The sequence below is a fragment of the Erythrolamprus reginae genome, chromosome 1 (genome assembly GCF_031021105.1).
Source record: "Erythrolamprus reginae isolate rEryReg1 chromosome 1, rEryReg1.hap1, whole genome shotgun sequence".
NCBI classification, from domain to species: Eukaryota; Metazoa; Chordata; class Lepidosauria; order Squamata; family Dipsadidae; genus Erythrolamprus; species Erythrolamprus reginae.
Window position 1 is genome coordinate 310,543,449 of NC_091950.1, and position 24,917 is coordinate 310,568,365.

Consider the following 24,917-nt stretch of genomic DNA (forward strand, 5'->3'; position numbering starts at 1 on the left):
CTGCAACATTGAGGATTGGCTATAAATGTCATTTAGTGCCATCATAATTTCTAATGGTTGCTGAACAAATGTTCGTTAACTGAGGATAACTCTAGAACAGTGATGGTGAACCTTTTTCCCCTTGGGTGCCAAAAAAGCGTGGCCACATGCTATTGCACAAGCACGAGTGCCCATACCCATAATTCAATGCCCGGGGAGGGTGAAAACAGCTTCCCCCACCCCCTGGAGGCCCTCTGGAGGCCGGAAATGGACTGTTTCCCAACTTCTGGTGAGCCTAATAGGCTCATGTTTGGCTCTCCCCAGGCTCCAAAGTCTTCCCTGGAACCCAGAGAGGGTAAAAACGTCTTCCGCCATCCCCCCTAGAGGCTCACTGGAAGCCAAAAATGCCCTCCCAGAGCCTCTGTGCGAGCCAAAAATCAGCTGGCCAGCACACACATGCATGTTGGAGCTGAGCAAGGGTAACGGCTGGCGTGCCATAGGTTTGCCATCACTGCTCTAGAAGTTACATCTCTGTATGCTGTATGCTGATATAAAGAATCATCTCCAATAAACACTGCAAAGAGATAAAATGTGTCATTCGATCACAAACAGCGATAAAGAAATACATTTGTTTCATATTTATTTCTGGGCATACACAAAGATATAGTGCTTAAAACAATTCCAGTGAATAGTTCTATGGGGCTCAACGGAGATTTGATTCTAAATTGTCTCCTCAGCTCTAATTCTACTTCTAGACTGCTGTACAACATTTCCATGCTCAGCATTCAGAATGTTTAATTGAGGGAAATGAAATGTGTCCTATTAAGTTTTCAAGGATCATGCTATTTTGCCTCCAGTGCTTTCATCTTCTCTCCTTCCATCTCTTGTTCTCTTCTTTCTGGGCTAAAACCTAACTTTAGCATTAGTCCTTTTGAATTTCTGAATAAATAAAAGGAAGGATGTTTCACATCTATGTTTTATTCCTTTAAATGAGATGTAGGGGTGTGTATGTTTGAGAAAGCTTCAGCTCACCAGCTTCTTCCTGTTCAGAAAGGGCACATTTTAAAGACAGGCCTTTAAACCTGGGCTTTTTGTTCTTCATTGCCTTCCTTGTGCTGAGGAAATGACTTATTCCTCCTTCCCATCTGCTTGCTTAACGTTTTGGAAAGTGACTTTCTAACTAAAATGACTTGGGGTTTCCATCGAAAAAAGGATCAATACAGCTATAATGCCAGAAGATTTTGTTATTAATTTATTATTTTTCCAAGTTGTTTTAAAAATTATTTTTCCAAGTTGTTTTAAAAATGTGATCAAGTCTAAATGTAGACCAAATGCACACATATATGTATATACACTGCTCAAAAAAAAAAAAAGGTAACACTTAAACAACACAATATAACTCCAAGTAAATCAAACTTCTGTGAAATCAAACTGTCCATTTAGGAAGCAACACTGATTGACAATCCATTTTACATGCTGTTGTGCACATTTAACTTTGTAAGGAACAAAGTATTCAATGAGAATATTTCATTCATTTAGATCTAGGATGTGTTATTTGAGTGTTCCCTTTATTTTTCTAGCAGTATATCTGTTCCCACATTCAATGCATAGAAAGCAGTGGTGGTTTATAATTAATTTTGTTACCAGTTCATGCGCATGATGGGTGGGTGGGCAGAGCCTCCTGCACTACCAGTTCTAAGAACCGGTTCGAACTGGTAGCATCCCAGTGCTGATAGAAAGTATCTTTCTTAAGCATTAGAATTTTTTTTTATTTTTCTACAGCACCCACAGTTTGTCATTGCTCATTCTTTTCTGACTCCAGAATTTGTATTCAACTTTATTTGTTTGTTTATTTATTTATTTATTTATTGTTTATATTTATATGCTGCCCACTCTAGCAGGACTCAGGGCGGCTAACAATAATCGCAAGTACTAAAACAATAAGAAATATAACAATAATAAAATAACAAAGATATACATAAAAACCAAAAAGTCGTACGTATATCCTAATTCCAGGTCTTAACGGCTTTCCGGAAGACTGCTAGGGTGGAGATAGTACGAATTTCTGAGGGTAGTTGATTCCAAAGTGTCGGAGCTGCCACAGAGAAGGCTGTTTCCTGCGGCCCCACCAGCCGACATTGTTTGGCGGACAGGACCTGGAGAAGGCCGATCCTGTGGGCCCTTACTGGTTGAAGCGAGGTATGAGGCCCTGAGCCCTTTAGGACTTTAAAGGTGATAACAACACCTTGAATTGCGTCTGGAGACCGACTGGTAACCAATGCAGCTCATGTAAAGTTGGAGTGATACAGGCGTACCTTGTTACCTTGGTATACTTGGTATACTCATTATTGCTGCATTCTCCAATGCACTTGCAAGGAGAGTCCAGGATGGGTGGGTTATTCTCAGCCTGATTGGCTGGGACTGAGTTTAATTTAAATATTTAATATTAGCCAGGCACCGCCCCCTTAGCCCCCCAGTCTAAAAAACTCAGTCGCAGTAATGGGACATTGAGTTTATTGCTCCTGTTAAACACGGTTTAATAGGGTATAATTTGAGTTTTAATAAATGTTATATATGTTTATATCGTGCTTTTAACACTTTTCTTCTTTTTCCTTTATTTTTCAGGCATCAAGGGGCGGCTTCTCGTTGGCAGCGAGGGTTAATTCCCCCAGTGCGACTAACCCCCTAGGCTGCAGCTCCTCTCCTGACTAGCCCACAAGCCTGGAGGCTCATGGAGGGCTTTGAGAGGAGCGCCCGGGTTGCCTGTCTCCGCGACAGCGCCCGGTGGATAGGCGGTCGGCTGACGCCATGGGGGGCCTGCTCCCCATGACGGATATGCCGCTTGAAGACAGAAGGAAGCCTCGCGCCCCGACGGAGCCCCCTCCCCTTCCCCCCCCGGCGCGCTGAGCACCAAGCCAGTCGGAGGACCAACTACGTACCCGGCTACGAGCGTCGCCATCTTGGGGGGGGATAAAGGCGGGAACGGAGAAGAGTTCCCGCCTGAATAAAGCGGCCATTCCTTTGCCTGCTCCGTCATGACCGCAGGGGCGGTTGTCATGACGACGACAGGCTAGTAACAGGCACGGGCGGAGGTAGAATCCCCGCCCACCTCCTGTTTACTCCTTTGTGGTCGGACCGTTGCCCTCCATAAGGCTAAGGTAGCTGTCACTCCGGATCGAAGGTTGCCATGGCAACGTCTGAGTGACATTCCGGCGAACCAATAGGAGAGCGCGAAGGCCGGAAAGGCCGAGGAAGAGCTTTTCCTTGTATTCTTGGTTTGCCGGGAGCTACGCAGCCGCAATAGAGCCTCAGAAATCCAACTTCGTCATTGTTTTAATACAACGAGAGAGATTTCTTGCTCACCCTCCGAGTATTCTTCCTGGCTGACCGTGAGTTATCTCAGTTTTCTGTTATGGCTGAAACACCATCTCACGCAGGGGAGGAGGCCAACACCATTGCTAGGCCCAGTACCCCTAAGGAAAAAAGCCAAAAATCCAAATCTTCTCAGAGTTCTTCACTCAGAGAGGCTGAGAAGCGAATAAGGGCCCTGGAAAGGCAATTGGAAGCCTCTCAAAAACAGGCTTTCCTACCTGCTAAAGGATTTGCTCCCACACCCACGCCAGCCTCCCCCGCGATCCCAACAGGGGTAGCAGGCTCGGCCTTGGAGCAGGACTGGTCCCCTGAAAGGCCCATACTGCCTTCTCCTGCAGAAGGGTTTCCTTGGGGCAGACAAGCGACCATGTGGCCTGGCAACCTGGGTCCTCAATCTTACGTTCCTTTTCAACATGCCCCAGCACCATCCTCCACATTTACACCAACAGCTGCAGGACTGCGCAACGCCCAGGACTCCTGGCAGAGCATGCCACAGGCCCTACAGGATTTAATCTCCCATGTATTTTCCCAAGGAGTTGAGACAGGGGCTCTGCAGCAGCAAAATGTGATGGGTCCCCCCCCCACAAAAACACAGGAGTCCCTGGACTGCTCCAGCCTCACATTCCATGTCTGAATCTATGGAAGAGGAGGACTCTGTTAGGGATGACTACAGTGACCACGAAGATGACCTTTCAGGGGATGAACACCCTCCAGAACCACCTGTCTTCGCAGGTCTCTTTAAGTCATCATTATTCCGGCTCTTACTCAATAAGGCCAAACTCACCATTGAGCAGGCAGGAGAGAGCAGCCAGCCGGATGACCCCAACTCATCCCAGCCCAAGGCGGGCCTCTTCGTACTACCAAAGCAAGAAACAGTGGACATTCCCTCTTCCCATCTGTTCTTGGAGACTGTGCGGAGACCCTGGGAAAATCCAGCAGCGGCTCAGGGCCCATCCAACCTGGACCGCAAATTTTATACATTTGACCAGCAAATGGAGGACCTGTTAACGTTCCCAACAGTGGACAAACCGGTCACCAGCCTAGTCTCCAATGCCCTGGTCCCCTCGGAGTCTCAAGAGGGGCTCAAGGCTGAGGACAAGAGGGCCGAAAATGTCGTGCGTAAAACCCACCAGATGGCGGCCTGGGCCATTCGGGCCTCATCTGCGGCCTCATTTTTTAACAGGGCAACCCTCCTTTGGATCAAGGACCTCCAATCACGGGTGGATCCTGAAGACGGCCGCCTTCGACAGGACCTGAACAAAATTTTAGCCGCCACCGAATTCTCGGCAGATGCGACGGTCAATGCGGCCAAGTTCGCGGCCAGGGCCATGGCTTCATCAGTGTCCTCCCGCCGGCTCATATGGCTACGTAGCTGGCAGGCGGACGTTAAGTCCAAATGGAGCTTGGCCTCAGCTCCATTTAAGGCCGGAAAATTATTTGGGGAAGTCCTTGACGACGTTTTGGTCGAGGACAAGGATAAAAAGAAAGTCATGCCGAAGTCCAAAAAGACGGAAAGACGGTTCACTCCTTACCAAAGGCGCCAGCCCTTTCGGTCAGAGCCCTCCTCGAGCTCTACCCAGGCATCGAGGCCTTACTTCCAGGGCTCTTTCAACCAGGGGTCATTCCGATCGGATAGGTCAGCTACTAACGACCGCGGCAGATCCTATCAGGGACGCCGACCCTTCAGAGGGGCTGGGAGGGGATTTAGGAAAAACAAATGACTCCTTCATCTCCGTTCCACTGGGGGGCAGGCTCATCCACTTCGCAGAACAATGGGCCCTGCTATCTTCAGACACTTGGGCGGCAACTACTGTGGCAGAGGGCCTGAGGCTCGAATTCCTTCAACTTCCCCCTCACCGCTTCGTCACATGCCCCATCCCTTTGGATATCCAAAGGAAGGGCCTCCTTTACAAAGAGGTCTCCCATCTACTGGAAATAGGGGCCATAGAGGAGGTGCCCTTGGAAGAGCAGGGGAAGGGGTTTTATTCCCCAGTTTTCCTCGTTCCCAAGACCTCTGGGGGGGTCAGACTAATTCTGAACCTGCGTCAGTTGAACATATATATAAAGTACAGACGTTTCAAAATGTACTCACTGCGGACTATTCTCGCCTCTATCAGGCACAAGGACTTCTTGACGTCAATAGATCTCAAAGAGGCGTACTTACACGTCCCCATTTTTCCACCGCACAGGCGGTTCCTCCGGTTCTGCCTAGAAGGGACCCACTTTCAATACAAGTCAATGCCCTTTGGACTTTCGTCCGCCCCAAGGACCTTTACGAAGCTTTTAGACGTTCTCACAGCTTCCCTGAGACAGCAGTCGGTGCGCCTCATGGCGTACCTAGACGACATTGTGATACTGGCCAAGACAAACGACCAGGCGCTTCGGGATCTACACTTGACCATCACTACGCTCGAACGCCATGGCTTCACAGTAAACTGGGACAAGAGTCACCTGACACCAACAAGGAGGCTGGCTCATTTGGGGACTACCATCGATACCACCCAGGGCATGGTGTTTCTTTCCCCAGGGAGGAAAGCCTCCATCAGGAAACTCGTAAGAGATCTGAACAGTCAGCGGTTCCCAAGACTCTCCTTCCTGTCAAAGATCTTGGGGACCCTGGTATCCTGCATAGAGGTTGTCCCTTGGGCCAGGCATCACTTGAGAGCGCTACAATGGTTCCTGCTGCCCTTCCAAAAGACAAAATCCAGCCACCTACACAGGAGGATTCTGCTCCCGGGCGGGGTTCGCAATTCTCTTCGTTGGTGGACTTCTCCGGCCTTGGACAAGGGTTCCTCCTTCCTGCCAAAACACCATCTTACGCTGACGCCAGACGCCAGTTTGTTTGGTTGGGGGGCCCACCTTGCTTCCCAGTTGGCCCAGGGCGTATGGGACCATCGGGATTTACGACAGGTCAACATCAACTTCCTGGAGTTGAAGGCGGTTTCGTTGGCCCTCCGGAGCTTCACCCCCTGGGTTCGAGGGCGACACATTCTGGTCCTCACGGACAATGTGGTTACCCGGGCACATATCAACAGACAAGGCGGGACACGTTCTCGCCGCCTGATGGAGGAGGCCGAGTCCCTATTACGGTGGGCAGAGGCCAACTTAGCCTCTATTTCAGCGGAACATATCTCGGGGATACACAATGTATGCGCGGACTGGCTGAGTCGGGAGACTCTAGACCCCGGGGAGTGGCGACTGGACCCCGCGATCTTCCAGGAGCTGGTGAGGAGGTTCGACCTACCGATATTGGACCTTTTTGCGACGGCCCACAACACCCAGCTCCCCCGTTTCTTCTCCCGCTTTCCTTCCCCAGGAGCGGAGGCAGTGAACGCGTTACATCAACGATGGCCGTCGGGCCTTCTTTATGCATTTCCACCGATCCCTCTAATACCGCAAGTAATCCGGAAACTATTGGAAGAACAGGCGGAGGTTCTCCTACTGGCCCCGTTCTGGCCGAGGCGCATCTGGTTTGCCGATCTAGTGGAACTATCAATTGCGGCTCACTGGAGAATTCCGGATCACCAATTGCACCTCACACAGGGAGCAATGAGTCACCCAGATCCCCAGTGGTGGCAGTTGACCGTCTGGCACTTGAGCGGGAACATCTGAGGAGTCAGCTCGTGCCAGACGCGGTCATAGATACTATGCAGGCGGCTCGCCGGCCGTCTACAAGGCGAATTTACCAGGCGACCTGGGTGGCGTTCGCCGACTTCTGCATACAACGTCAGGTGGACCCACAGGGAGCCACTCCCTTGATGGTGCTTTCCTTCTTGCAAGCGGGAATGGACAAGGGTCTCGCTCCTAATACACTTAGACGACAGGTCGCGGCCCTATCGACGGTCCTTGCCAAAGACCACGGTCGGTCCCTCTCAAGGCACCAGTGGATCAGAGATTTCCTGCGCGGAGCAAACAACTTGAAGCCTTCGGTGGTTCACAGATTTCCTTCCTGGGACTTGTCCTTGGTCCTTCATGCCTTGACGGGTCCTCCCTTTGAACCGTTAAGGCTCATCTCCTTGAGGTTTCTGTCCATCAAAACTGCCTTTCTGGTAGCCATCACATCTGCCAGGAGAGTTTCTGAAATTGCGGCACTGTCAATACGGCAGGACCTCTGTAGATTTTACCCGGACAGAGTTGTCTTGAGATTGGACCCGGCCTTTATTCCGAAAGTGAACACTTCCTTTCATAGAGCACAGGACATTGTGGTACCAGACTTTTGCTCCCGTGGTAGCCATCCTTCTGAACTGAGATGGCACAAATTAGACGTTAGACGTGCCTTAAAAATTTATATTCGTCGGACCCAAGACCTACGGTCTTCTGAAGGTCTCTTCGTATCCTTCTCCACCAGAACGATGGGGAAGAAAGTGTCACCTCCTACGATCAGTCGTTGGTTGAAGGATTGCATTTCCGAGGCCTACGCTGCTAAAAACACCACAGCTCCACAAGGGATAACTGCTCACTCTACCCGGAGTGCGGCCACGTCATCGGCCTGGAGGACCCAAGCATCTCTTGAGGACATTTGTCGAGCAGCCACGTGGGCAGCTCCATCCACTTTTATAAGACACTACAAGATTGATTCGTTCGCTTCATCAGAAGCAGCCTTTGGAAGGAGGGTCTTGCAAGGGGTGTGCTCTTTTTCAGCGCCCCTGGTCCAACCTTCTCCCTCCCTTTGACTAAACTTGGGTATATCCCATCCTGGACTCTCCTTGCAAGTGCATTGGAGAAGGACCGTTGACTTACCTGAACGGTCTTCTCGATGCACTGCAAGGAGAGTCCAGACCCACCCGGTTCTCGGGACCAGGGTCACAGTTACAATTTGGTTGTTGACACTTGGGAATGTTTTTTTCTGATGAATAAATCGTTAGTTTTTTTTGCATTACTGCTCCTTCGTAATTATTAGACTGGAGGGCTAAGGGGGCGGTGCCTGGCTAATATTAAATATTTAAATTAAACTCAGTCCCAGCCAATCAGGCTGAGAATAACCCACCCATCCTGGACTCTCCTTGCAGTGCATCGAGAAGACCGTTCAGGTAAGTCAACGGTCCTTTTCCACCAGTTGAAGTCTCTGAAAGCTCTTCAAGGGTAGCCCCATATAGAGTACATTGTAATAGTCAAGACGAGAGTTGATGAGGGCATGAGTGACTGTGCGGAGTGCCTCCTGATCAAAGTAGGGCTGTAACTGTAGACAAACTTGCGCAAACCCAAACCCCCCCCCCCCCCAGTCACAGTTGAGAGATGTCGCTCTAGCCTCAGTTGTGGATCTAGGAGGACACCCAAGTTGCGAATCCTATCTGAGGGGGAAATTTTCTCCCCCCCCAACACCAAAGACGGAATGGAATAGTCCTTAACAGGAAGGACCCACAGTCACTCAGTCTTATCAGGGTTAAGTTTTAGCCTTTCTTCCCACGTAAATACACTTCGTACTTTACTCATAATGTACTAATCATACACAACCCCTCTGTTATAGTTGGAATAACTGCTGTGGAATAACTATTTTGGAATAACAGTAGTTTGGGGCAATCTTATTAGTAATGATATTAGATGAAAGATGTTGCCCCTTGTTTAATGGTAAAGATATCATTACTTATAATACTTAAGAAAGCTTTAAATCTTTAACTACATCATAATAGACTGCAGATCATTTAAATAGTGAATTAAGATTTGTATTAAGTGAGAGGGTAATTCCAGAAAAAAATATTAGTAGTACATTAAGATACAGGTCCCTTGAATTATCTAAAACAATTCATACTGCACTGTTGTTTTTCTTATTTTTAGTATAAAAGGGTGGATTATTTATAGAAAGCAATTTCATACATGAGCCATTTTTTCCAAGTGAAGACTGTTTGCAAGAAAATTGGTCTTTCATTCATTATTCAGATTTGTTTCAAACATTGTATGTTACAATATATATCAGCATCCAAATTTGTTAGTAAAACGTTCAGACAAAATGAAAAAAAGAATGCTGCAGCAGTCTGGCATTTAATGCAATAAGTAACTTTAGTCTGCTATGGAGTTTCAAAGTTTGGGACTTTTCCATTTTTCAGGCAAAGCAGTATGTTCAAATCAGAAACACTTCAGCATATTACAATTGCTGTGAACTGTGTAGCAAACTTAAAAGTTGACACCTTCCAAACTGAAGGGCATATATAAAAAGTGAAGGACCCTGCTGTTCTGAATCACTCTGATGAGTACATACAATCACCTTTGGAGTCAAGTGCTCCAATGAAATTGGACAAGCTGCAATAATTTAAAATTGCTTCCTGGTAAAGTAGCAGTATGTGGAACACTTTTCTTTTTTTTTGTATTTGTGTGCTTTTCAAGTGCCCTGTTTTCAAAGTGACGTTACAAGTATTCCTAGTACATTGTTATTGCTAACTAAACAAGTGAATGCGTCTATTTTAAAAAGCATTCTGAAAATAGATATAGCTGAGCCTGGGAATACATTCAGAAAGGATGTGTGCCAGAACCTAATAGCCAAAGAGAATAGAGCTAGCCAGGAATACATCTATTATCAAATCTGGTTTGCAACAATCTGAAAGTGCCTTAAATTATTCCATTTCCTCACTTGGAATCTGTATTAGTACATTCCATTTAGAAGCAGTTCCCATTGTGATTGTGTGATGCAGGGATGTTCCAGAGAGGGGCTGTTTTGATTATATGTAGAACCTACGGTAGCAAATGGGAACCAGCCACAAAAAACATGGCCTTAGAATGCTGAGCCATAGAGGATTCTGTCCCTCAAAGCAAATATCCGAGGATGGATCCTCTTCAGGACCACAGCAGGAGAGAAAATAATTAAATTCTCCCATCTATTTCTGCAGCTGTCCTAATCCACTCTCCCAGCTGCTGCTATTTCCATTTTTAACTACCTGCATGTTAAGTGCAGTTGTCACAGATATGCCTTGCTTTGAGAGTGCAATCCTTGAAGCAAAAGCACAAACGGAAATGTACATGGCTGAATCCAGGTAGTTCTCAGCTTAAAGACACAGGATCAGAACAAAGCGATTTTCCATCTTCTTTATTTTTTTTTATTTTGGCCATGCTTGTTAAATAAATCACCATTTGTCATTAAGAGAATTTGGCTTTCCCTCATTGACTTTGCTTGCCAGAAACTCCATGGGAAGGTCGAAAATGGTGATCACCTGACCTTGAGATGCTACAACCTTTGTTAATATAGGCTGGTTGCAAAGTGCCCTGATTTTAATCACTTGATTGCAGGGAACCTATGATGATTGGTAAGTGTGAGGGACCAGTCGTAAGTCACTTTTTTTCAGAGCTGTTGTAACTTCAAATGGTTGTCATATGTCAAAGATGAGATGTAGTGGAGCAAAGTGTCTGTGTCCCTCCCCACATCTATCAAATGATAGATCAAGGGCAGCTTCTATCCATGATTTTTGTACATGGACAGAAGCCACTTTCTTCAAGGCAAAGGCACCAGTTTGAGGATGACTAGCTCTGTCTGTATCCATGCTTTGCAACTCACAAAGCAAGAATTATCTTAAACACTGAAATGGAGTGGGTCTGCTTCCCATATCTCTAGAAACACACATTTAATTTCATTTGGACCTTTCTTAAAAGTATAAACTCAGTGCAAGTAGAAATTTATGAGCAATAAAATTTGGCACAATAGTGAAGAAATGTAGTATCAAGAATGTTTATGTAATCTAGCATTAGCTGAAATGACACTAATAGCAAACCAATTTTTATATCTAGGATATTGATACTATGTGTTATATGAGCAAATATAAAAGATTTCCAGACTAAATTCTATGTATACTGCTTATTCTTGAACTACATAAAAGTTAATTTGTATATAAAGAGCAGAAAATAGTAGCCTCTAACTCATAAGGCAGGGGTGTCAAACTCGATTTCATTGAGTGTCAAATCAGGGTTGTATTTGACCTCGGGGGCAGGGTGGGTGTGGCCAGTTTGATGTCACTCATGTCGGGGGGCATCTAGGCACCTCCTAAGCTCCATTTTTGGCTGTAACGGCCTCCTGCAATCCTCTTCCACCGAAAACAGATCTTAGGGCTGCGATTGGCCCTCCCGAGTTCCATTTTTGCTGACACAGACACTGCGGGCTGGTCCTTCGCTGTTTCTAGGGCAGCCCTGTGGGCCATATCTAAGCGCACTCACACTCACAGAAACACACACACACCAACTGAATCCAGCCCCCAAGCCTTGAGTTTGACACCCGTGCTCTAAGGTGTTTATAATCAAAAATTCCCTGTAGGGGAAACAAAAGGGAATGTTTTGCCCCAGCTACGGACCTCAAAGAACACAGCATACACAAAGTCTGTACAAATCTTACTTACTTAAGGACTACTAAGTAAGCTTTCTTAGTGGTCGCCAAACGCAAATACAGTTTAAAATAGTCTTTTCAGAACATCGGCAGTTAATTCAACTTCATTAACAGCCAGCACAAGTCCACAAAATAATAACTCAAGGCTGAGTAAACAGTCTTGTAGATCTCAGCAAGCTTATGGTGGTTGGCAAAATGCCCAGAAGCACTTTGCAGGAAAAATGCCAAGAGAGAGAACAAGAGCCGATCAGAGTCAAGGCACCAAGGAATATGAATGAATGTTGTTTCCTGCAAATTGCTTCCTTCATCATCATCCCTTAAATAGGCTAGGGGAGTGGCCAATTAACCCTAAGCCTTACTCTAGAGGAAACTTCCTTAGGAACCATTCCTGCCTTTTGGCAGCTCTGCATGCCCATACATTAATAATAGGCTCCTCCTCTTCTTCTTCCTCATCACTGATGGGAGCTTGATTGAATCTCTGCCTCTGGCACTGAGTCCCCTCCAGCCTCCTCACTAAATCGGGTGCCAACTGCACAGGCTGCTGGCCCATCACCACATCAGCCTCTGCGCTGTTGGTGGGCCACAACAGGGAAAGGAAAGACAGGAGTTTACTATATGCACTTGTCTTTGAAAAGATGCTGGTACAGTTTCTTTAAAACTTGTTGTCTGTTTGCTGTTGAAAAATGAAACCATTATGAATGAAGTCGTTATAACTGTATAAAATATTATTTTACTGAAAGAGTAGTAGATCCTTGGAACAAACTTCCAGCAGACGTGGTTGGTAAATCCACAGTAACTGAATTTAAACATGCCTGGGATAAACATATATCCATCCTAAGATAAAATACAGGAAACAGTATAAGGGCAGACTAGATGGACCATGAAGTCTTTTTCTGCCGTCAATCTTCTATGTTTCTATGTTTCTATGTTCAGTTCCATTCAGAAAGTTCATTTTCAAAGGTATTTTCAATGGAATTATACGTGACCACTAGATGGTACTGGCATTCTACTGTTTTTTTTCTTTCAATAGCCTTCCTTAATTGTACTACCATTTACTTATGTAGCTTTGTTTATTTTATGCTCACACTCTCTGCAATTTTCCTCAACATTTTCATCTTTGATATGCATGCTATCCTGAGAATTCTGGTCCTTGTTCAGTTTAAAATTGGAACAAATGTTTGAAGAATAAATAGAAAACTCTGATTTTAGCAGCTCAGGAATATGTTCACTGAGACATGCACCCAGGGATAAGCAGGCTTTGCCTATTATTTCATGTGGGTAAGACTGTTATTTTTAAAATTCAGAAGATAATATATAAATTAGATATCAAATGGGGTACAGCAGCCTAAGTGAATCAGTCACTACTCCCATTAACTTTGCTTGCTGGAAGATGGTTGGGAAGTTGCAAATGGCAATCATGGGACACCAGGATGCTACAACCATTATAAATATGTACCAATTGCGAAAGTATCTGAATTTTGAACATGTAACCCTGAGGATGCAGCAATAGAAGTAAGGGTGAGAACCAGTTGTAAGTCACTATTTTAAGTGTCATTGCAAATTTGATTGGTTAGTAAACAATGGTTATACATCAAAGGCTATTGTATAAGTAGCAATATAAAAGCCACTTCTTATTGTCTAAAATCAAATCCATTGGCAATTTAAATTAAGTAGTGAGATAATTAAGGAGCCAATATGATGAAGAATAATAAATATCACAATGTTTATGCACGTTTGTGTAAAGTATAATTGATACTAAAACTTCCTATTATTTTATCATTATTTATTATTATTATTATTATTTTAAAATCAGTTTTGTGTGAATGAATTTGGAGCTCTAGAAGTAATCACCGATGTAACAGAGATGGAAAGTGTTAAGAAGGCTACAGCTACCACAACTTGGATGGTGCCAACTGTCCAAGAAGGTCAGTGCAATGATTTTAACTTTTGTTTCTTGGCATCACAATTTCATATGGATATCATCAGTGTGTCTAGCTGTCCTCGGCAAGGTTATAATTTCTGTTGTGCATACACTTTAAATAAGAAGAGATGGCATGTGAACAGAATTGTTCTACACATACTTTAGAAATTTGTTTCAAAGAATGAATCACAATGTTAGCGTAATTTCTATTTATTTATTTATTTATTTATTTATTTATTTATTTATTCTTTGTCCAATATACAATACATATGTAAGAGAATAGACATTAAGTAATATATATAACGATAGAAAGTAAAAAGAAGAGAAGTAGATGGGAGGGAGAGAATATATATGATATAAGAGATAAGGACAGAATATATATGATATAGATAGATAGATAGATAGATAGATAGATAGATAGATAGATAGATAGATAGATAGATAGATAAGGAGAGAATATATATGATATATGAGATAAGGAAAGACAATTGGACAGGGGACGATAGGCACATCAGTGCACTTATATACGCCCCTTACTGGCCTCTTAGGAACCTGGAGAGGTCAATCGTGGAGAGTCTAAGGGAGAAGTGTTGGGGGTTGGGAGTTGACACTATTGAGTTCGGTAATGAGTTCCACGCTTCGACAACTCGATTGTTAAAGTCGTATTTTTTACAGTCAACTTTGGAGCGGTTAATATTAAGTTTGAATCTGTTGTGTGCTCTTGTGTTGTTACGGTTGAAGTTGAAGTAGTCATTGACCGGAAGGACGTTGCAGCATATGATCTTATGGGCAATACTTAAATCGTGTTTTAGGTGCCGCTAATTTCCCACTAATTTCCCATTTTTAAACAGTTCTGGGTAGCAAGTAATGGGAGAGGAAAGAGGAAGTGAAGATCAAAATCAGAGATATGCATTTGGTGTAATCCAAGCATTCTTCTTAAAAACAAAACCACCAGGCTATTCTGCCTTCCCTGCTACTGCCATTAGGGAAAGAAAGAACTAGACCTGTTTGTCTGCTCCCTGGGTCAATCTTGGTCAAGTGCTTGCTCTCATTGCCTGGAGGCAATAAGTCACGCTAAATACAGTTAAAACATTCATACAAACACTGGTGCTAAATCAACAGGATTTATATTAAAACATGAAATGTTACCATTAGTGGATTTTCCTTAGAATAAGGTTGCAGCTTCTTTCCGCCTGGAATCACATTTTGTCTCTTGAAATAGTTAAGCCATAATTCGAAGACTGAACTAAAAATAAAAGTGGCACCAGATAAAAGGAACAGAGAAGGCAGTTCCATAGATTGGTGAAAGTTTTTGTGGCTCCTATATATTTGTCTGTGGTGAAGCTAAAGCACAATCTTATTACGCCCATGGAAAACTAATAAGAACCAATTAAGAACTAGGTGATAGGATTCTGAATATTTCAGAAAAGAACTGCTGAATTAAATTGTGTTCTGGGCTAAGCAGTTTCTAGCCTAAGGGATGTATAAGGCTGTGTGGGAAGCCCTGGAAATTATTTTGTAAGATCCAAAGTGGCCTTAACCCAATTTAGGAAAAAAGACAAATTACTTCAACTACTTCAGCTCTGCCCACTCATTTCCCTGCTCACTAGGGTTTCACCCACCCCAAGATTTTATATTTGATTCTCCAATAACCAGAAGGTTGCTCTAAATGCTGGAAATATACAAATTTCTGCTTCCAGGAGAAGGAGCTTATCTTTCATTTATGAAAGAGACCAGGTTCAGTAAAATCTTAACCAATAGAGAAAGTCTAAAGGAGATTTAATTTGTGAATTCTCTTGTTGCCTTGCAGCCTTCATGCTGCTCCACAGTTGTCTGGAGCATCTCTGCAGGAAAATGGCAAATTCATCAAAAATCACTTGTTTTTATTTCTCTTGTGAGTTCCAGTGAGCAGAATTTTACTCATCTGGGATCCTATCCAATATCTTTTTTATATTGAAATCTATTTGATAGAATATTTTTCCAAAATTCTTAAGTTTGCAAACCACTTAATATGAGTAGTAATTTAAATGTTGGCTAGTTCCACTATATCTTTTTTAAGGTAACCAAAACTACACACTATATTCTAGATGTGGCTGCAGTATTGATTTATATAAGATCTTTGTTTATTTATTTATTCATTTCTTTATACATCAACGTTTTATACCACCCATCTCCACTCTAAGGCAACTTTGGGTGGTTTACAGATTATAAAATAAATAGAACAATAATTACAATATGATAAACTATTAAAACTACAGATTAAAAATGTAAAACTATACAAAAATGAAAAGTATGGTTTTATGACATTGGCTTCTCTATTTTCATACAAATTCTTATTATCCGTTACATGCAGTTGACTTTTACAGCAGATTCACACTGTATCACTCAGAGAAATAAGCCTGTTGTTGAGTAAATAGTTTAGATCAGGGGTAGGCAAAGTTGGCTCTTCTATGACATGTGGACTTTATCTCCCAGAATTCCTGAGCTAGCATGATTAGCTCAGGAATTCTGGGAGTTGAAGTCCACAAGTCATAGAAGAGCCAACTTTGCCTACCCCTGGTTTAGATAAAGCCTGTAAGGTTTTCCTAAAGTGTCAGCACGGATCGTTTGTGGGAAGCCTGAAATCAACTGATAAATGTGTATCAGTAATTAAAGAGGTACAGGAGGTTGAGCTCTCATAATCAAAAAGATGCTTTGCAGCATGAAAGTTGCAACACATCAGCCAAATACATCCTTTGTCTATAGATTGTTCTGAAGCTGCAAAACCAGCCACACAATCCTGGATAAAGATATAACTGCTTTGAGGATTAGCAGACATGTGCTAGGTGTGTTTCCCAGCTGAAAGTCTTGGTCATTTTGTTTGACATAATTCATTAATATCTTTTTTTTTTGTATGCCATCCTGAGAATTTACTGCTTGCTTTCTTTTCTGTAGCATTCTCAGAAAAAACAGAAGTACCACCAAAATTGAAGGAAACGGCAAAGGCAGATGGGCTTCATTTTTGTGAAAATTGTTTTCAGTCTGGAACATCAGTGGAGTTTGTAGCTGGAGAAAGAACTTGCAGCCAAAAATGCGCCCATCTGTTTAAAAACAAGTAAGATTTAATATAATACATACAAAACAATATCATGGCAAGTACAAATTCTGTTGCCGCCTAAAGGAACACTGGATAAAAATACTTGGTGAGCTGTCAGTTGATTTTTTAAAAAAAATGAATCTATGTAGTATTATTGTTGCTAATTACTGCTGGGTAATATTTTGTTTTTTGTGTGCGAAGCAAAGAGAAAAAGTACGAGGATATTAGAGGCAATAGGTGCCATCATGCAATCCTGTATAGTGGTTGCAGGCGAAACCATCCACCCTTAACAAATTCCAGGACCGAACACAGGTGATCTCACAAGAATTCAAACATATATTTAATAAGAATGCTTCTATGTGACTTCTGTAATGCCATTTGGGGATACTGTACACAGGGTAGAGCTTTTGATAATGCATTGTTGATCACTATTCATTTATACAAAACAAGGCAAAGGCTTTTTACAATTATTTAAATAGATTTATAAATAAAAGAATCCCCAAAAGCTGAGAACAGAATCGACCTTATACATCTCAGAGAAGCCATATTTTTCTCGGTAATTACCACTGTTTGTTTGTGAGCATAGTATAAATCTGCCAGAATAGTTCGTATGTTTGATTACCACTGAATATAATTCATAGCTAAGTGTCAACAGGATGCAGCCTTGGGGGTAATCTTGTGTACATTAGGGCAGTCATATTCTTTGAAAGGGAACAGGAGCATAAGATATACAGACACAGTCTTAAAAGAAGCAGCTGAAGTTTAACCTGCAACAGAAAAATGCATGGCTGTCAAAGATAGCTGCTTCATTCACATTCCGGTGTGCTATAAGAATTTGAACAGTTCTGATACATATCTATTAAAAAATAAATCCCAGTAAGTTTGACTTCTAGTTAAAGATTACAGCATCAGTATTTATTCATTGAATTTTATTTAGTATATGAGCATATGATCAAAAAAGTTTGCATTATCCACTTTGATTTTATAAAAGTTCTATTTAGATGCAATCTAGTATATTGGAATTTATGGCAGAAAGTCATGCATTTTTGTTCAGGACCATGCATTAACTTAAAAAGGAAAAGACTGCCTATTTTCTGTGTTCTTCTCTGTCAATGTAGATCAGTTTATCCCTAATGCAAATAATTATTGCACAGTTGATTTTTACTGTGTTCATTTGAGAAATTTGTTTTACTGCCTTACATAATAATCAGTCTTTCAACAGATTGCAAGTCTTTCTATTATTCCACTTGATAGCATTCAAATTTGATACTGCTTTTCTTTTAAAATGCCCTTTTAAAGTATGCGCTTTGAGGAGAAAGAGGAAAGGTTTGAAAGATGCAAAGTCTTTGTTTTGTGAATCATATCTTTTTCCTTGTGATAATTAATGTAATTTTAATTCTTATTCTAGGGAATCAAAGGAGGAAAAAGACGCGTCAGAATGCAGTGATGAAGACTATTCAAAGGGCATTCAAAAGAGAAAAAGCAAACTGCCATCCAAAGGAGAAGTTATTGAAGAAAAAGATAAACAAACAGTTAGTATTTTTCAGTTATTGTTCTAGATTGGACCATTTCTTGTAGTAGTTCAGTAGTCCCTGCTTGTGAAACCTGTGCACTTTAAGCCTGTTACCAATTATAATTTGTTCAATGGTTGATTGAACTAACCATAAATGGAATGGTACATTTATTCCAAATTTAACTGATTTGCCCCAATCTCATGAGATTTCTGGACTATGTGATATTTCAGAAATCTCAGATAGCTCCCGCTTCCTGAATTTTATGAACTTGATTTTTTGTTAGAAATCTTATAAGATATAAGAAATCTTATAAAATTCAGCAATATCATGCCATTCCAATCTTTTGATTGACAGACAAACAAACCTTTAATTTTGGCATTTACAAATGTTATGAATACTTGCCCAATTGGATGTTGGAGTTTATTTATTTATTAGATTTGTATGCTGCCCTTCTTTGAAGACTCGGAGTTGGGGCTGGGCTGGTGTTAAAAAAATATATGCCACTCTTCTGACTATTGCCTTTATTTTCATGTATGTAGAATAAGAATACTAAATTATATATCTGGTCTACAGTGTAATCATTTTCTTAAAGAGTCTTACAGAGAGAATATTGCTATTCTTCTCTCTTGTATTGAGAGAATAATTAGGAAAGTCCTGTATTGTAATTTACTGTTAATATTGCAAATCAAAATTGAATTTTATTCATACATCTGATTTCAAATGTACTTAAGTTATTCATAATACTAACTTCCTAGTCTAATCAAACACTATTTTGCAGGCTGGAGCATTATTCTCCATTGTTTTTACATGAACTTAATTCATATTTAAATGTTCAAAATACTGTCAGAACAGGAACTTCTTTGTTTGATAATCATAAATGATAATTATGCCAGTTGCAGTACTTAATTTTGCCATTTAGGAAGAGAACTCTGAAGGAAGAATACTGAGAGTATCTCAAAGAGCCACACGGAAAAGGAAACGAGAGGTGGCAATTTTAAAACAAAGTAAGTTGGTTTATAATGCTTTAGCAGAATAAAGTTTTCCTTCAGTTCCTCAAAAAAATTAAAATATGTCTTCAAGTAAATAGATTGATGAAGTGTACAATCAGAAGTGAACAACCACATTATATGAATCTGTCAGATTTACAGTTGTATATGTTTGCAAATAGGTTTACATATTTATATACAGTGTTCCCTCGATTTTCGCGGGTTCGAACTTCGCGGAACATCTATACCACGTTTTTTCAAAAATATTAATTAAAAAATACTTCGCGGTTTCCCCCCCTATACCACGGTTTTTCCTGCCCGATGATGTCATATGTCATGGCCAAACCTTCGTCTGCCTTTAAAAAACATTTTTAAAAATAAACTTTAATAAATAAACATGGTGAGTAATAATCTAAATGGTTGCTAAGGGAATGGGAAATTGTAATTTAGGGGTTTAAAGTGTTAAGGGAAGGCTTGGGATACTGTTCATAGCCAAAAATAGTGTATTTACTTCCGCATCTCTACTTTGCGGAAATTCAACTTTCGCGGGCGGTCTCGGAACGCATCCCCCGCGAAAATCGAGGGAACACTGTACAGTATTTGCAAATACCTTCTGGTCATTAATTTTTCATAATGCCACAGGTGAACATTCCCACTGTATATTTGGTTGATATAATTGGTGTAGCCCCCAACCTTTTGGACATCACCCCACCCTCACCCCCGAGGTGAGATTGACCCCAATTCTGTTAGTTTTTCAGAAAGTTCTTAAAACAGGGGAGGGCAACTATGTAACTTTATGACCTGTGGGCTTCAATTCCCTTGATGGCTTAGGAATTCTGGGAGTTGAAGTCCACAAGCCATAATTGTCTGCCCCTACCTTCAAACATAGCTTTGTCAACTAGCTTAGTGATGCTGTGATACAGTAGAGCCTTTTAGATGGTTATATGATAGTTAATGGATGCACTCTGTTTTTATACCATTGCTTTTTAAAATTTGATTTATTTTGTTTTTATTTTATTTTAATTTAAATTGATTGTTTTTTTAATCAGTTTTATACATCCTTGATTATTAGATATGCTGCCCAGAGTCACTAAAGTGGGATAGATGGCTATAAAAATATTAAATTAATTAATTAAAATAATATACTATTATATATCACTTTATTATAACTATGTTGTACATAGCAAAACATTCAGTATTTTGTAAAAGAAAAAATTAAAGAGCATTGCCTTTTGAGTGTTTATATTTTATTGTTTTATTAAAAGCTTCAAATTTTCTGTCTTTAATGTTTCCAATTCCATAGGAAAGTTTACAGTAAAAGTATAAATGAAATTAAGATTTCCTGAACATTGATGGGGATTTCTCTTCTGCATACGTGAAATTGTTCAACTAATGTTTGGGAACCTATAGAAAATTAAGTGTTGCCTAGTTTAAAAAGTGACAAATCCAAATGTTAACTAAGTAGTAAATGCTATTACTATGGAGTCAGGTTCCTAAAAGAGTGAATATGCTCCTTTAAGGAAAATAATAAGAGTAGGCAGTATTAGTTATCTGTAAACTGATTTATAATTTTTGATGATAATCATCTATCGTTGCTGTTTTAATTAACAGCAAACTGTTGTGACACTATTCGCATAAATAGATAGTCCTGGACTTACAATCACAATTGAGCCCAGAATTTCTATTGTTTTGACACTTGTGAAGTGAGTTTTCCCCCATCCTAAGATCTTTCTTGCCACAGTGGTTAAGATAATCAACACAGTTGAAAAGTTAGTAACATGGTTGTTAAGTGAATATGGCATCCTCATTTATTTTGTTTGTCAAAAGGTTACAAAAGGTAATCTCATGATCTTGGGACACAATGAAGGTCATTACTGTGAGTCAGTTGCCAAACCAGTATTGGGTTGCTACCGATACGGATAAGGATGATGCACCGGTAGTGAAAATTGCGCTGCGTGAGCATCCCAGGGTGGGGACGTGCGCAAAAGATTTTGGCGATTTTTTGCTTTTGTGCATGTGCAGAAGCAAAAGAATTGGTAAAATCTCGAGTGTGCATCCCCTTGTGAGATTTTGCTTCCTGCGCATGCGCAGAAATAAAAACACTAGGATGTTTGTGCATGCATACAGGAGAAGCAAGGCTACACGTGCAGCACGTCGGTAGTGGAGGGAATGGGAATCTGCCCATGCCAAATGTTTGAATTTTGATCATACGATCATGGGAATTAAGTCAAGGTGTCAGGGTTCCCAGTAACAACCCATAGGCAATCAAAACTCAAAGGCAGGGTTCCTCAAAGTATAGATTTGTTAGGCATATTATATTTTATGATTATTTGTTTAGTAACATTAAGTTACTAGTTTTGAAATATATAGGACTATATCATATTTACTCAATAGTTATACAAGATAATTATTACAGTGTCTATGAATGGGAAAGGGAACAAAATTGTCCTATACTTGCTGATAATATGATTTTCAGGAGTTTGAAAGCAAAACATAGAGTGCCAATAACACAGGGATGGGTTGCTAGCTGGAACGCTAAATTGGGTTCACCGCGGCGGCTCGTGAGTCCTTGCGGGGCCAGGGCGATTTTTCTTCTGCACCTGTGGAGGTAGCAAAATCGTATATGGAGCCGCAGATGCCCCCATGTTTCGATGAGGGTTTTTTTGCTTCCTCGAATGATGAAATACAGGCGCACCTGTGGCTCCGTGCACGATTTTTCTATCGCCACAGGTGCAGATGAAAAATTGCGCTGGCCCCACAAGCACTCACGAGCCGTGGCAGCAAGCCCAATTTAGCATTCTGTCTGGAGCCCACCCCTGCAATAACAGCTTACACAGATCTTCTGAAATAGGTTTTATTTTCTAATTTTTAAAATTGCTTTGAATTCTATTTTCAGCTTTAATGTCAAAGGGAAAGAAAGCATGGAGTTGGTCTTCATATTTGGAAGAAGAAAAAGCTATAGCAGCACCTCCTAAGATTTTTAAAGAGGTAAACTCTCCTGTAAAATCCTAATTAATTGGTTTGAGGAATCCATACTTTGCTAGATAATTGTCTTAAATAATAATAATAATAATAATAATAATAATAATAATAATAATAATAATAATAATAATAATTTATTAGATTTGTATGCCGCCCCTCTCCGAGGACTAAATAACATGAACTTAAATTTTTTTGACATGGTTGATAGGGCTATGTTTGTTAGGTTAGGGTTCTGTTAGGATTAGTTATGAAAGGTAGTTCACATGTTACTATGTTTATATGTAATAACTTATGTAGAGGAGATAATCTCAGATGTTATCCTGTTATAGGTAACCCACAGGTTTTCATAGTGACATTATTATTATTATTATTATTATTATTATTATTATTATTTATTAGATTTGTATGCCGCCCCTCTCCGTAGACTCGGGACAGCTCACAACAATAACAAAGACAATGTAAGAACAAATCTAATAATTTAAAAAAACACTAAAACCCCCATTATTAAAAGCAAGCATACACACAAACATACCATGTATAAACTGTATAGGCTCGGGGGAGATGTCTCAGTTCCCCCATGCCTGACCGCAGAGATGGGTCTTAAGAACTTTACGAAAGGCAAGGAGGGTGGGGGCAGTTCTGATCTCCAGGGGGAGCTGGTTCCAGAGGGTCGGGGCCGCCACAGAGAAGGCTCTTCTCCTGGGTCCCGCCAAACGACAATATTTAGTCGACGGGACCCGGAGAAGGCCAACCCTGTGGGACCTAACCGGTCGCTGGGATTCGTGTGGCAGAAGGCGGTCCCGGAGATAGTTCTGGAGTTTTAGTTCAGAGGCGGGTAGCAACCCACTGGTGATGTCATAACAACATCACGGATCCAATTCTGTTGATGCCGGTCTGTGGGCACCACCATCTTTTTTTGGGGGGGGGGGATTTTTTAAATTTTAATTTTTTCTTCTGAGCATGCACAGAAACTGAGTTTCCGGTACTGTGTATGCATTGCCATCTTGTTTTTGGCCTTTTGGGAGGGGGCAGTACTGCATGCGTGCACCCACGAGGCATGCCCACGTGACGCAGGAGGAAGGAAAACTTACTTACCTAGCTTACCGGCAGTGAGGTAAGTTAGAACTCACCCCTATTCTAGTTGCATTATATTTAAGTCTTCTAAACATTTTCTAACAGCAACTGAAAACCTGTTTTTCCCCCCAGCAGGCTTTAAATGTTGATATTGATTTAGCTAAGCATGCTGTTGCCTCCATTTAAAACTCTATTATGCCTAATGTTTGAATTGTTATTTCATACTTACTTATATTTTTGTACTGATCAATGTATTTAAAATTATTTCTGTATGCTCCTAAGTGCCCATTTCCAAAACTTTGCAATAAGAATTCATTGGTGTTATTAACTGCTGGTAGCCTGATGAAGATATGTTTTTAATCTGTTTTCTCTACCCTAAATTCTAGGATAGGTTTGCTATGTTCATTTGGAATACATTGCCCCTTTTGTTATAGATTTTTTTGTGGTTTACTATTTGTTTGTTTGTTTGTTTGTTTCATTTATACGCCACCCAATTCCAATGAACTCTGAGCAGTTTACAATAATAAAAACAATATAAAGTATAGCTACAATCATAAACGAGTAAAAATACATTAATATCCCTACAAACCATGCATGCATACAATCATTCATTATTTATTCCATTTTGCTTTATTTTAGAAATTGTGTGCTTTTTTAAATGCATGCAGTTTATAGTCAGTAATGAGTTGGAAGAGGGGCTTATATATTTAAATTATATATTTATATATATAATTGAAGTACATAGTGTGAACAATCCTGAATAGAAAAGAAACATTTCAATAATTGTAACAGTTAGATAATAGTTACAAGAATTACAAGAAAGATATACAACAGTAATTTAAGTTGAATGTCTAAAGATCCTGTGTACAGTATTTTGACACGATCTGTGGATACTAGAAACTTCTGATGAAAAGCTTCAATTGATACAACAGTACATCAATAATTTTATGGAAGTAATCTTAATTAACCACAGTTAATGTCATTAATAACAGTCATTAGAGAAAAAGTGGTGAGACTTGAGTTCCTAGAAAGGATTAACAGAAAGTTGTGTATAATGTTGTGACATCAGCCTTGCCCCCACCCTCATAGACACACATTGCTTCTTAATTGTGGTTTCTTTTGCCTGGACCATTGACTTGTTTTGTTGTATGTCAAGCAGTTTCAAAGAGCGGAACAATAACACCTGTCGGAAATTTGCAAATCCATTCATTCTTACACTCGTTTTAATACAAGCAATAATTTATTTACTTATTTATTTATTCAATTTTTATGCCACCCTTCTCCTTAGACTCAGGGCGGCTTACAACATGTTAGCAATAGCACTTTTTTAATAGAGCCAGTGTATTGCCCCCACAATCCGGGTCCTCATTTTACTCACCTCGGAAGGATGGAAGGCTGAGTCAACCTTGAGCCGGTGATGAGATTTGAAACGCTGACCTTCAGATCTTCAGTCAGCTTCAGTGGCCTGCAGTACAGCACTCTACCTGCTGCGCCACCCCAGCTCTAATGCAAAATCCTGCTTGTAAAATTATTCTGTAAAGTAAATTGATTTTTGTATGGCATACCTGGAAAAATCAGTGTGGAAGAAGCAGATTCTTTTCACAAATCAGAATTTATTTAACTTCATATAAGAAATTTGTCAAAAATCTTGGTGTTAAAATTAGTTTTAGCTTTGTAGTAGAAAAACTTTGGCAATAAATACAAACTACTG

General features: G+C 40.9%; 1 protein-coding gene across 2 annotated transcripts in view; it reads left to right on the forward strand.

The window, feature by feature from the left end:
• Positions 1-24,917, forward strand: part of L3MBTL3 (L3MBTL histone methyl-lysine binding protein 3) — a 136,105-nt gene that overhangs the window by 35,178 nt on the left and 76,010 nt on the right. For both annotated transcript variants that reach the window (XM_070733494.1, XM_070733493.1), the window contains exons 3-7: positions 13,467-13,578; positions 16,509-16,668; positions 18,059-18,182; positions 19,084-19,168; positions 22,047-22,138. In XM_070733494.1, the coding sequence (XP_070589595.1) occupies positions 13,467-13,578; positions 16,509-16,668; positions 18,059-18,182; positions 19,084-19,168; positions 22,047-22,138 (573 nt within the window). The remainder of the gene's footprint in view (positions 1-13,466; positions 13,579-16,508; positions 16,669-18,058; positions 18,183-19,083; positions 19,169-22,046; positions 22,139-24,917) is intronic.